Source organism: Erpetoichthys calabaricus, chromosome 16, assembly GCF_900747795.2.
Source record: "Erpetoichthys calabaricus chromosome 16, fErpCal1.3, whole genome shotgun sequence".
Lineage (NCBI taxonomy): Eukaryota > Metazoa > Chordata > Cladistia > Polypteriformes > Polypteridae > Erpetoichthys > Erpetoichthys calabaricus.
Genome location: NC_041409.2, coordinates 43,202,899 through 43,217,221, shown reverse-complemented (window position 1 = coordinate 43,217,221; position 14,323 = coordinate 43,202,899). Strand labels below are relative to the sequence as shown.

Genomic DNA, 14,323 nt, shown 5'->3' with positions numbered 1-14,323 from the left:
CAGATTTCAGGATAATGTATCAAGAAATCCCAGGCATTTCTCACTTCTAGTATACAGGCATTCACTGCTCTTTAATTGTTCTGTATATGCAGTATTTTTCTTTACAAGGAGCATCACCCGTTCCCTCATCTCAGTAGAGCATTAATAAATTACAGGTATTGTATACTGTACATTCGCAATTTATAGAAATAAAATCAGTATACTTAATTGCCATAGCTTTTAACATTTTAGCCACTGACAATTTTGAATCATAAGAGGAGTAAAAATGAGCATTAAAATTTGTAGAGTAAAAATAATTCTTGACTTTACCCGCTGTTTTATTGATTATGCAATTTATGCCTCAAGTAAAACTAAATTCAGTGTTGAAAATGGACAATTCTATAACAGGGCATTACAGCTACTTTTTAATATGATTCCTATTTAGTTCCCTTCATATTATTGCATTGAAAGTGTGCATCTCTACTGTGACCCATAGCATTACCAGTTAGATCCATAGCAATGTTAGATTTAACAAACCCTTGGATGGAAATTGAAGCAGATTTCAAAATTTTAAGATGATTCATGAAAATATTTTGGCCCATTGTTAATGTTGGCCAAATGTTGTACACATGGTATAAGAATGTCTGAAATATAAGATAATGATAGTATGAGAAATTACTGCTTATTTCCAAATCACTTTTGAGTTGTTCATCATAGTAATCGATGGATTATACTTAATAAGTGAGTTTTGTTTCTTTTTCTAAAAAGTTTAATCTTGCAGATTTCCTTTCTTTGGCTTTATTTCCCACACCACATTTTCCCTTATTTGTGTTTTCTTTTTTACATCCATCTAGTTTTTAACCTGCCTGCTTACCAAATTAAAAGTCATGGTCAGCCAAAGCTAGTCTTGGCCACCCTGGGTGCATGGCCAACCCATCAAAACCTACTGTCACTCAAATAGTGCCAATTTAGAGCTGGTAATTACCACTCATGTTGTTGGGTATAGAGAGAAAAAGCTAAATCATCTGGAGTAAGATCATGTAGGCAGAGTGGGACACCAGACATTTTAACCTCTGTGCCACCATGCAGCCCCAATTCTTTATTCTGTTTCTTTTATTATTCATTAGACATGTTTCTGTTATTGTTAGCATTATATCACTCAGGTCCTTCCAGCTTATATCTGTATTTTTGCCTGCCCTTCTTTTTGTTCTCTTAGAACATATAAAATTATAATTCAGTATTCTTAAGTCCTGAATGCATGATAATTTTCCACTCCTGTTTTTCTTTACCATCACAATCACTTCTATTAGCTGTAATTAAATATTCAAAACGTAGAAGACTTCTAAAGAGCCGGTGTCAAAGCTCATATATGGATCTACACATTTTATAAAGTAAGAGAAATGTACAAAACCATGAAACATTTCCTTCCAAAAGCTCACACGTCTATTTAAATGCATAGTAATAGAGATATCCATAAACATTATGTCAAGTGGGCGGCACGGTGGCACAGTGGGTAGCGCTGCTGCCTCGCAGTTGGGAGACCTGGGGACCTGGGTTCACTTCCCGGGTCCTCTCTGCGTGGAGTTTGCATGTTCTCCCTGTGTCTGCGTGGGTTTCCTCCGGGCGCTCCGGTTTCCTCCCACAGTCCAAAGACATGCAGGTTAGGTGGATTGGCAATTCTAAATTGGCCCTAGTGTGTGCTTGGTGTGTGTGTGGGTGTGTTTGTGTGTGTCCTGCGGTGGGTTGGCACCTTGCCCAGGATTGGTTCCTGCCTTGTGCCCTGTGTTGGCTGGGATTGGCTCCAGCAGACCCCCGTGACCCTGTGTTCGGATTCAGCGGGTTGGAGGATGGATGGATTATGTCAAGTTCTCCCAAAGGAGTAATTTAAGAAACGTCACTCTAGTAAAAGAAGCAAAATTTACAAGAATGTGAGAAATCATACTAACAGAAGATATGGTGAGTTGTCAATAATCTGATTCAGTATCTCCCCTAGGCAGCTCAGTGATTTGTTTCTACTGTTTCTGCACTTCTGTCAAATAAATATGTAAGAAAGCCAGTCTTTCTATTTGTTCCTTGCACCTTACCAGTGTATTGTCTCCTTTTTCTGATACTAACGATTGATTTTTTTTCTACACAACTCAACCAGTCTTTTCTCTCTTCTTTTTTACTTCTCCCAAGACTGTAACCACCAATCTGTAGGCAATTATTTCCCTTCATCAGCAAAAGCATACTAGCCTTCCTTTACTACCAAGTACTTATTTGCTTTGCAAACTGATTGTTTCCCTTATTTTTGACACCCTCCTGTTCTAATGATGTTCTGCTACTTTGAGCAGATTTCCTGTCTATGACCCTTTCCTTACTTGAACCTATCAATTACTTTGCTGCTCAATTCTCATCACTCTCTGAAATACAGTAAGTTTATCAGCCTTCATAAATTACAGCAAGTATTTCCATTGTTTTCCAATTGTTGTGTCTCAGTTCAAGTATGTTCTAATCACTATAGACTTTAAATTTCTCTTCCAGCATTGTCATATCTTCTGTTCAGTCTCCAGCCATTCTTGAGTTGTTTATTTCCCTGCCACCCTTTATATGGCGTTTCAAGCACTTATTTACATCACACTGGCAAATGCTGTTCACAATGATCTTACCATTTATTCTTGGAAAACATTTAACATTAGTATACTTTTCACAGTTTTCTTAAGAGCTATGTAGCACCTTTATTGGGTATACAGTAAGTCAAGGTTACTCATAAAATAAGCTAAGCATGTAAAGAAAAACAAATAACCAGAAGGCACCATGGACACAACAGAGTATCAGAAAACAGAAACAGAAAACCTTAGATCCGTGGTGGGTTGGCACCCTGCCCGGGATTGGTTCCTGCCCTGTGTTGGCTGGGATTGGCTCCAGCAGACCCCCGTGACCCTGTGTTTGGATTCAGCGGGTTGGAAAATGGATGGATGGATGGAAAACCTTAGATAATTTGATATGTTGAGAAAACATTCTGAAAATCTCAAAACACCAATACTTAATAATTTTAGTTATTAGCACTTTTAAGAACTTGTTATGATCAGAAGTATAACAAAGCCTGGACTATCTGAAAGAAATAATTTACAAAAATGAGCCATTCTCCTATAGGGGAAAGGCCAGCCTTACAAAAGCATCTATGTTTTATTAGTATGGAATAACACAAAAAATACATAATTATAAAAGCATCAAAGTATAAAAAAACTCTTTTGTGTCAAAAGAACAATTTGTTCTAATTATAGTCAAAAGCTGATAGCATAACTGGCAAAACTATACAAAAAGGTGTCTCGTATTTTTATCTCTGAAAGGTGATTAGCATTATTTTGGGTCATACCTTTTATACACTGTACACTAGCACATGTCTGAAGTAAATTCTGTTGCTGTTTGCTATTTAAAGTTAGTGCATGTCCTTAAGATTACAACAGCAACTTTGTGATACTGGAGCAGGCATTCCATTGCTATTACATGGGCTCCTGCAGTGACAAACAAGGTATCTATAATGAATAAGAAGAAGAAAAAGTAATAACAAATAGTAACAATATTGTAACAATAAATAATACAATAAAATGTCAGAAAAATAGAGGGGTGTTATTTTTCTTTGTTTTTATAAAATATATGATTTGTTCTGTGCCGGTGCCCTGTCCTAATAATAATATCAGTTATAAGAATTTTAATAAAAGTAATATAATAAATTCTTTATACTAGAGTTTGAGTGTCCTCCAGGAAATTTCTACTAGGAATTCAATTTTCCTCCCACAGTTCAAATTACTGTCTAGAGTAATGTGAGTAAGCTTTTAATAATAATAATTATAATAATAATACAGTAATCCCTCGCTGTATCGCGCTTCGCCTTTCGCGACTTCACTCTATCGCGGATTTTATATGTAAGCATATTTAAATATATATCGCGGATTTTTTGCTGGTTCGCGGATTTCTGCGGACAATGGGTCTTTTAATTTCTTGTACATGCTTCCTCAGTTGGTTTGCCCAGTTGATTTCATACAAGGGACGCTATTGGCAGATGGCTGAGAAGCTACCCAACTTACTTTTCTCTCTCTCTCTCTCTCTCTCTCTTGCGCTGACTTTCTCTGATCCTGATGTAGGGGGATTGAGCGGGGGGGCTGTTCGCATACCTAGACGATACGGACGCTCGTCTAAAAATGCTGAAAGATTATCTTCACGTTGCTACCTTCTGTGCAGCTGCTTTGTGAAGCGACATGCTGCACGGTGCTTCGCATACTTAAAAGCACGAAGGGCACGTATTGATTTTCGGTTGTTTATTTTTCTCTGTCTCTCTCTATCTCTCTCTCTCTCTTTCTCTGCTCCTGACGGAGGGGGTGTGAGCTGCCGCCTTCAACAGCTTTGTGCCGCGGTGCTTCGCATACTTAAAAGCCAAACAGCCCTATTGATTTGTTTGCTTTTCTCTATCTCTCTGACATGCTCTGCTCCTGACGCGCACTCCTTTGAAGAGGAAGATATGTTTGCATTCTTTTAATTGTGAGACGGAACTGTCATCTCTGTCTTGTCATGGAGCACAGTTTAAACTTTTGAAAAAGAGACAAATGTTTGTTTGCAGTGTTTGAATAACGTCCCTGTCTCTCTACAACCTCCTGTGTTTCTGCGCAAATCTGTGACCCAAGCATGACAATATAAAAATAACCATATAAACATATGGTTTCTACTTCGCGGATTTTCTTATTTCGCGGGTGGCTCTGGAACGCAACCCCTGCGATGGAGGAGGGATTACTGTAATACTGGAAACCCACTTGAGCCTGATGGAAATTGCAAAAGTTACAGCAACAATTCTATGTCAAAACAACAACAATCATATGTCACAACAACTCCATAACTGTAATAGCTGCTGTTTGAATGAACTCATATAGCACTCTTTGAGGCTGCATCCATCTGTTGCTGAAGCCAGAAAGTGGCACTGTCCAAGATGTAGATATTCAGTTTTTTAAGAGCTCTTTGTATAATTAAACCTCCAGAGAGTCCAGTTGATTTTCAGGAAAGGGTTAGCCCATCTTATAATTATTCAGTTTGCTGGCCCTAGTACTAGTAGTAGTAGTAGTAGTAGTCATAATACTGTTGCCCCAGCAGACTGTCAAATACAAGACTGCATCTGCTACAGCAGGCTAAGACCCCATCCACACTACCACATTGTTGTTTAAAATGCAGGCATTATTCTCTGTTTTAATCGTACAGTATATCCATATTCAACTGATGAAAACAGATACTTTTAAAAAAACTCTCCTATCCTTCTGAATACAGTATTGCAGTGGGGACAGTTTTTTGATAACACAGGACAGTAGTGAGACCAGCTGTGTTATATGGGTTGGAGACGGTGGCACTGACCAGAAAGCAGGAGAGAGAGCTGGAGGTAGCAGAGTTAAAGATGTTAAGATTTGCATTGGGTGTGACAAGAATGCATAGGATTAGAAATGAGGACATTAGAGGGTCAGCTCAAGTTGGACGGTTGAGAGACAAAGTCAGAGAGGCGAGAATGCTGAGTATATTGGGATGTTAAGGATAGAGCTGCCAGGGAAGAGGAAAAGAGGAAGACCTCAAAGAAGGTTTATGGATGTGGTGAGAGAGGACATGCAGGTGATGGGTGTAACGGAACAAGATGCAGAGGACAGAAAAATATGGAACAAGATGATCTGCTGTGGCAACCCCTAATGGGAGTAGCCAAAATAAGAAGAAGAAGACTCTAATCATGCTCTAGTTTGATCATGCTCGTTACAATGTCTCATTCCCTAATTGGTCATCTTTCACAGAAGAAAACCATACTCCGACATAGCACTTGTGTTGCTTACCTGTATGCATCAGAATTGCATTTTGTACAGTTTGATTGTTGCGTACAGGTGCAAAAGGCAATACATTTACCAGTTGCTGCAGTTTTGTGATAACTCCTGTGGCTGGCAGTGCTACTGCCCCTTCAAGGATTTTTTAGCCAATGTGCCCATGTCCAGTTTAGGGGAACATCTATGTCATGTGTGTTTTGGGGCAATTTACTGAGGACAGGTATACTATTGTAAAAGGTATAAAATGCTAGAGTGGACAGAAATTGTTTTAGTTAAAAATAGTAGTGTGAACATAGCCTAATAGAGTACCTGTAGTATATGTAACAAAGACTTCTATCCCCCAAAGGAGCTGAGGCTCCTGAAAATAACACAGCCTTTGTCTGGAAGTCCACTCTGGTCAGTTTCCCAGATGCCTTGGACTGTCTAAAAATACCATCTCTTTTGTCTTGTCAACATTGTGCCATTCAACAAAAGTACTCCTTCAAAGTTCATCATCAACCTTCCCTTGCACTGCTGACATTTTCTTCAGAAAATTTCTGCCAATGGCACGGCTCAGGAATGTGTTGAGGTGTGAGGTGTGAGGTGTACAAGGTGAATAAGAAGGGAGCCAGTACTCTGTTAGGCCTTGCTGCAGGACATAGAGTTTCATGTTCAAATGGTGGCTATAAAAATAGTTGGAACAATACCTGAGATGATTATATAGTTTATCCTATTTGTAATATTGTTGTGTTCTTTTTTACAGAGATTGTCCCTGTTGGAATCATAGCTGGTGGGACAGTAGGAGCTTCAATTCTTCTGATGTTTGTACTAATTGCACTAACCCTCTTCCTGTATAGACAACGCAAAGGAAGTAAGGAAACATCCATCTCTCCATTAATACATCTTTGTTACTGTAAGCTGTTTGTTTAAGATCTTTGGCAAAGAATGCTTTCCTAGGTGTGATTTGTTTCTTCTGCCATAGCTATGTTCATAAATGGTTGATAATAAGTAACTAGCATATGCTGAAATCTTTTCAGTAGGTTGTAGAATGTTAAACTGTAAAACATAAAGGGCAAATGCAGTTATCCTATCTTGGCAGAAAGGCTCAGACACACTTTTCTCTGCTGTTACTTGTGATAATGTGCTCATGGATGCTGTCACATCAGGAAAGTGTCTAAGCTAAACCACTTCATCGCACCTATATCAGATTCTTATACTGTAATTATAACTTAATTAAATGAGATAGAAAATGCTGCTTTGTGATCTACAGTACTTGTGTCTTAGAAAACATTTTTCACAGATTAGCAGAAAAGCAATCAAGATCTAGCTATTGGCTTTGATGAGGCAACTGATTACACTGTAAGATGGATCTAACTGAGTCATAAATTAACCCACGTCAGAGAAAGTAAAAGTAAGAAAAAATAACAAACATAAAATACTTTATCATACCAAGCTGAAACTACTGGGCATTTATCATTACTTTTATTTAAAATTAGCCTGATGTAAAATAGTTATTCAACAGCCAAAAACAAAGATTACATACCTCTGTGACAAATGATGCAGCAAGCACTGATCCCCTGCCACTTGCTGCAGGGAGATCTTTAGAGAGATACAAGGAGCTATCATTCCTTTCTCGCTAAAGAGTTTCTCTTGTTACTGATTCCTTTCAAAGGACTGTAGGCACTAAAACAGTATTAGCAAGAGGTCACCACAGATTACGTGAACCATACAAGGCACTCATTTGAGAAAAAGCCTGGTTTGGAGTTTAATTTTTTTTGTCCTTCTGAATCTTACTGTAACTGACACTGATTGCAAATATTTGCAGTAGCATTCTGCAATCTTAACATTTTTATTTGGTTTTCCAAAGTGAGCCGATGGTGGCATTTTTTTCACTATTGCAGCAGGTGCATTACACCTTAGAATTCTTCTATAAAGGTTTCATGGTGATAAAATGTTGCATGTGAAAAAACATGCATTCTTACCATTTCAGAAAATACTACATTTTAAAATGCACCATTTTTCAGAAGCATAACCTTTTACCAGAATACTTCATATAGATTAAATAAATGCAGAGAGTGCAGAAGATTAAAGTCAGAATACTAGACTGTGATATAAGCAGAATGTGAAAGAATTGGCTTAGCTAACCACTGGATTTGTGTCTGCTAGACACAAGTTATTTGCTTTCCTCAGAAGTAAAGACAGCATCCCTGCAGATACTTATTTGATGAAATTATAAGAGAAAGTTCACCTGTATTTAGTTTCTTTCACATTTTGGCTTTCAGAAAATGATCTTGCTGTTTTTCACAGATTTTTTGAATTACATTGTGTTAATAGAATGATAAAACAAGACATAATGCGAATGCTCTTAAAAATTTGATGTAATTTGGTGAAATGTAAAGTGGTACAAATATATGGAACTTTCAAGTGCTACACATGCCACCTCAAAGTAAGGTTCAGAGCTGAAAAATGTTCCAAAGAAATTGAGTAAAACTTCCCTTTTTTAGTGTTTAGTGTTATGCCTTTGTTTGGGCAATAGGGCGCAACCACTGCTTTCATAAATGCCAACATATAGGGCTGGAAAATGATGAAAAGTGAACTAGCACTGCTTGCTAAAGTACTGAGATTTTCTCACTGGACCATATACAGTACTCTGTATTTGATGTAGACGTAAGAATTCTTTGAGCAAACTTATAAGTCAGACACCAGTCAAATTAGAAAAAGAAATAATTAAATCAATATTTCTTCTGCAGTTTTTTTCTTCATCTTGCTACCAGAACAAATGTTATTTTAAAATCCACATTTTATACAGACTGGATGACAGTATGATTAAAATATTATCTGAGTTCAGGATAGTTTATGTCATCCAGGTTTTTATTTTAATAGAACACTCCATTAAGTCACAAGATATTTAGGGTTGTGTATCACAGGTAGTCCAACGTAAATGTAACTATGTCTGCAGGCAACAAAACATAGGAAGAGAATATTTTCACCCATCATTTTGCTGGCTTACAGGTGATTCACACACACATTCCAAATCAAATATTTTACCATTGTTTTACTCTGCCTATGTTTTTTATAAAATACTGTAAACTAAAATAGGTTGATTGTATAAGTATTTACAGTTTCTAATCAAGATAAATATGAGGAATTTATTTTACGTTTTTTTTACAGGCTAGTCATCATTTTTACTCAGCTTATCCAGCGACATTCTCAAGCTCTGTTTGCACTTGCCATTTTGATTGCTCTCTAACCGTACAGTTATTTATTGCTTCTTCCTGACAACATTTAACACTATGGCCTAATAAACTAAAGCCATATGTGATATCCTTTCTTTTCAATAAAATTCCATAGGAGCGCTGTGTTTCCTTCCCCACTATCATAACAATTACTGGGTGATACTGGACACTCACACCTTTCTAATTCAGGTGATTGGAGATCATTTTTAATTTGAGGATTAAAAATGCAACATTAATCTTTCATTTTTGAGATAATAATAAACCTTGAATGTTATTTGCTTTTTGTTTCTCCTAAATTCTGAATTAGCAGAACACAAGCAAATTCAAGAACCCCATTGGTTTTATACCCAAGAATAAAGTTTCTTTGGGTATATTGCATAGGATTAGATAGGCAGTAGTACATAAAAGCATCTAATTCACATTTAAATACTGTGATTAAAAAACATTTTGTTCCATTAATTTCTTTTAAATCATGGCATAATCAAATTGAAGTAATCAAAACGTATCTTCTTACAGCGCTTTATTTCTGATTTTAAAACATTAGTCTTTAAAGATGAAAGTTTTCATAACCGGCCTAAAAATCCATGCAGTTAATATGTAAATTTTTCTTTTTTATTAATCTAATTGTTGTCTTACTAGTATGGCTGTTTCTAAAAAACCATATGGATTTGTATTAAATGTCTAGTTTACAGATATTCATGGTTGACCATATTCAGTTCATATAATCATCTTGCAGGTCGCAGGGGAGTTACCCTGGGCAAACCTGACATCAAGGTAGAGACTGTCAACAAGGAAACACACAACCTGGAGGATGATGCCTCCAGCATATCAACTGCTCCTCGAATGGTTAAAACTATGTACTCTGTAAGTATAACATCAGTGTTTATGGAAGACAATTGTATTTCATTATACAGGTACTTCAAAATGTTGCTTATAAATGTACAGTATTAGTTTGAGCATTTTAATCTAAATTAGCTTATTGTTTTCTGTTATTATTCTGTTACACACACTATGTCTATAACCTAAAAATTCCACTTATACTGTACTCTGTAATGTCCTGTATGGAGGTCTGTTTTGTCCTTTCTAGCTCATACAGAAACACACACATAAGAATTATTTTATTGTTTACAAATGGCTGGTCATATTTTAAAATGATGCTCATTGTTATCTTAGCATTCCCACACTTCTAATTTCTGACATTGTTATCTTAGCATACCCATACTTTTGATTTCTGATTAGCTTTTTTGTGGTTTTTCAATAGTTTTCCACAAGGTATGCCTGTTGACATGCCACGTTTGGCATCCATATGATAATTAGCATAGTCACATAAATATTGCAATAATTATTATGCAACATCTTAAAATTTTCAAAAACCCATTGCTTTTGATGAAAAGGCCTTAGGAAGTGAATATATCATCTGAGAAGTTTTTAAACGATTGTCTCAGCAGAAATACAGTATAAAGAACCACTGTGACCATATAATTTCTGAACAATTTTAGTGGTGTTTTTGATAAACTCTGGTGGATTTTATTACATCATTGCAATTTCAAAACAATAAAAGCATGCTATAAATTACTTGATCAGTGTTTATTTTATATGAGTTCATTGAACAGAACATACCAGCACTAAGTGTTTTATTATGCCAAACACTCTAAAGGCTGTACAGTTTAAAATGTACATTACTTGAACTAAGTTAGCAAGTTTTCAATGCTTAGCAAACAGTATTTGTCCAATAGTTATATTAATTTCAACAAGAAGGCCTTTTGTCACAATATTCTTCATTTCTTGCTTATATAAATTTTTATTATTTAATTTTAACATTAAAGTTCCTCACCTTAAAAATACTGATGCTGAAATTTAGTAGCAATATCTTTTATGGCTGCTCTTTTCATCACGTGGTTTTGTCAAAAACAAAACATTGTATGCATTCATGTGAACATTTAATTTGTGGATTTTAGATATTAAAGAATGAGTGTTGATGTATTGAGCATGCTATGATTAACCAGGGTTTATTGGTAACTGAACAATTACCTGAGATTATCATCGTAATTAAACTATTGTTAAATATCTATCTTGAAAGAGACCTTGTAAGGCCCTTAAGGGATGAAGGACTGAAATGTATACAATAAAATCTGCCTAGAAAAAAATCCAGTTCCAAGTATGACAAATTCATTACTTCAGTTAATTATTTTGGAACTCACTTAACAAACTCTTTGTGTTTAATCGCATTCCATTATCAGGGTCCTAACGTGGCATAAGTTATATAAGTGGTAGTCTAAAACTTGGCTCCATGACAAGGATGCACAAATGTACCAGTTAGGTGCCTTTGACAGGAATGCACAGAGAGAAGACCACACCATGATTATTATTTTTAAATCCCAAGATGCAGTAGCAATTAAGTGCTTATTCAGAAGGAGGTATACATTTACAACTATGTTCCTTTTATCAGTTGAAAGGGGAACTCCCACTGTATTTAAGTGGGTCCATTATTTTTCAGTATAATTAGATTATGTCGTCATCTGCAACTTCTTTTTAAAGATATATCCATCCATTTTCTAACCTGCTTATGCATTCCGGGGTCATGATGTGCTGGTACGATTACAGGGCATACTCAAGCACAAACTCTAAACTTCTTTGTACCCTATTTTAACAAACAAAGAACAAACACTTTTTAGTGCACTAGCTTTTAATGTTGCCATTTGAAGAAAGGTGGACAAGGACAAGGCTTATTTGACTATACAGTAAATATTATCATAATCAGATGTATGTGTCACATAAGCCACAAAAATCTTCTTGCATCTCTTAAACAAAATAAAAGTAAAATGGCATGTAGAATTTTGTTTTTTTTAATCTCTATTCATATTCAAAAATGGAACACCAAATCTTATTAGTGGAGGAAATTGTCTTCTGGTACTGAAGATATGTGGCATAAAGTGTCTTTATTTTTCAGCTTTAAGTCACAAACTCATCAGGTAATCAGGCACTTGCCACTTGTTTCACCTTTATGTTTTAATGGCTCCAAATGATGTGTCTCTTCTGCAGAGTTTCCTTGTGGTGTCACCAGTGGCGGCTCGTAGCTAAAGTTAGTGGGGGTGCTGCTCCAGAAAATTTTTAGCCTTTGTTTTAAAATGGTGTAAAAGGAAACAAACATGTATAAAAAGAAAATTTATTTAGAAACTTGGATAAAATCCTAAAAGAACAAAATCAAACATTTCTTACTTACTATATCCTAAATTGTTACAGTTCAAGCTTGATCTATTCATTTAAAAATGAAATCCATTCTTCTTGTTTTAATTTGCGCGAAAAGATCAATAATTTTCTCCTTGATCTCTGGATGACAACTGAGGAAATTTTTCTCCATTGAAAGCAGGGGTCGGCACTGCAGGAGCGACAGTGCTCTCTCTCCCTCGCAGCCTCGCGTGCTGCTTCCTATGTGCGCATGCGCACAACAGCCAAACACCACGCCGCTGGAACTGTGAAGCGAACAGTTCCATACAAAGATTTTTGTATCTTTTTCATAAACTGGGGGATGGCTGCTGACATTAAGCTTAAGGATTATATATTGTACAAGTATAAAGAAAGAATTAAAGAAAAAAGGACTCATTATATTAAATGTTATCGATAATATCAAGTGGAAATAGGCGGTGCTGCAGTTCCACAGTGCCTATACGCGAGCCACCACTGGGTGTCACAACATACATTACATGCACTGGCCATTATCCTAACTCATTTAGACACAACCACTTGTTGATTTGTTTTATCTTTGAAAGTGTTAATACATGGGGTAGAACCTAACTATGTACAGTACAGTGGCACCACCCCTACCACATGATCAGCCCTCTGCGTCGCCTCCACTATCGGAGATGCGGCTACTCAGTCACCAGAACCGCACAATACCAGGACGCATTCGCTCGCTTCTCCATTTCTCTTTACGGTACCGGTCTCACTTACCCGTACTGCCACCATCCTCCGGCCAGAGATTCCAGTGCCGCGCTGCTCTGCCCCCTCATGTGGCGCGATCGCCTTCCCCTTTAGCTCGACTATGCAGTCTCGAATAATACCTGCAAAAACAGGGGAAAGGGAAACCTCTGGGTTGCGTCGAGCCGCAGGCACAAACATAGCATCAGCCGGCAGAGGACATACCTGTTTATCGGTCCTACTCACCGGCTGTGCACTGTGGAGCTTTCTTCCGGGTTTCTTCAAGTCCTTTCCCGGCTCAGGATGGGCATTTGCCGGTCCCGCCTCTGACCAATCATCGACGGGAACATGACACACAACGTCCAATCCCTCGCCTGTCACGGGGAGGGACTTCTGGTCCTCTGCCATCTTCTTCCGCTCCCTGATGCGGGGGTGATCTTCCTGGCAGCTCCTCTGCTGCAGTGGCTTTCTGAACTGCAGCGGTTCCTCCTCACCAGCTCTTCGCTCTACCAAAGCCCCACGGAGCAGTACGCGTCTGCCACCGACGTGGATCTGGACAGTCCCTGCCTAGAATAGATAAATAAGGTCTGACCTCCCCGGGCCGGCTGCCGTTGGGAAGGGAACTTACCTCCTGGACCTCGTCTGTCCAAGGAGCCTTCCTCAGCCATGGCCTTCCGTGATGCGATGCCGTTCCAGGCGTCCTTAGCGGTGGCGTGCTCGGGGGAGTTCACTGCACTCCTGCAGTGCCAATTGTCCTCCACCAACATCAGGTGGAGATGGTGGATCTGCAAACCGTCGGCGACTCCCTGAGTGAGTCGCATTCTCTCCGCGGTGCGTATGTTGGCCGCTTCCATGCGGCATGTGTGTGCAGTGGTCTGAGGTGCTGGACCCCTCACAAAATTATTTTTATGATGGGTCCCCGCCTTGGAACAGGCGGAGAGTCCCATCTGGGATGCCATTGTGAGCTTGGGTCTGAACACCATCAGACAGACTCCAGCCCTTTACCACAAACACATGTTTATTTACAGAAATGAGTCCCCCACAGCACACAGTGCCCCCAGCACCAATCACCTTTTCCACAGGCTTCTCTCCCAGTGTCCGTGTGCCGCCTTTCCTCTCCTCATGGGAGCATCGTCCTGCTCCCCGACTGTAGGAAGGCAGCCCATATTATGTTCACCCGGATATGCTCCAGGTGCTCATTGATAACTTTCCGGCGACACTTCCTGGTGTGGCAGAAGTGCCGCACGAGCACCCAGAAGCACTCTGGGTGTCCCCGGAAGGTTCATACTCTATCTGCCCAGGTGTGGCGGAAGTGCAGGTTTTCCGGGTTCCACGATGCTCGGGGTGCCCCCTGGCAGCAGCCACGGGTCCCAGTGGGTTTGA

General features: G+C 38.5%; 1 protein-coding gene across 1 annotated transcript in view; it reads left to right on the top strand.

The window, feature by feature from the left end:
- The window catches only part of LOC114666811 (kin of IRRE-like protein 1), a 327,249-nt gene that overhangs the window by 299,454 nt on the left and 13,472 nt on the right, over positions 1-14,323 (top strand). The window contains exons 12-13 of the mRNA XM_028821820.2: positions 6,550-6,657; positions 9,759-9,886. Of these exons, the coding sequence (XP_028677653.1) occupies positions 6,550-6,657; positions 9,759-9,886 (236 nt within the window). The remainder of the gene's footprint in view (positions 1-6,549; positions 6,658-9,758; positions 9,887-14,323) is intronic.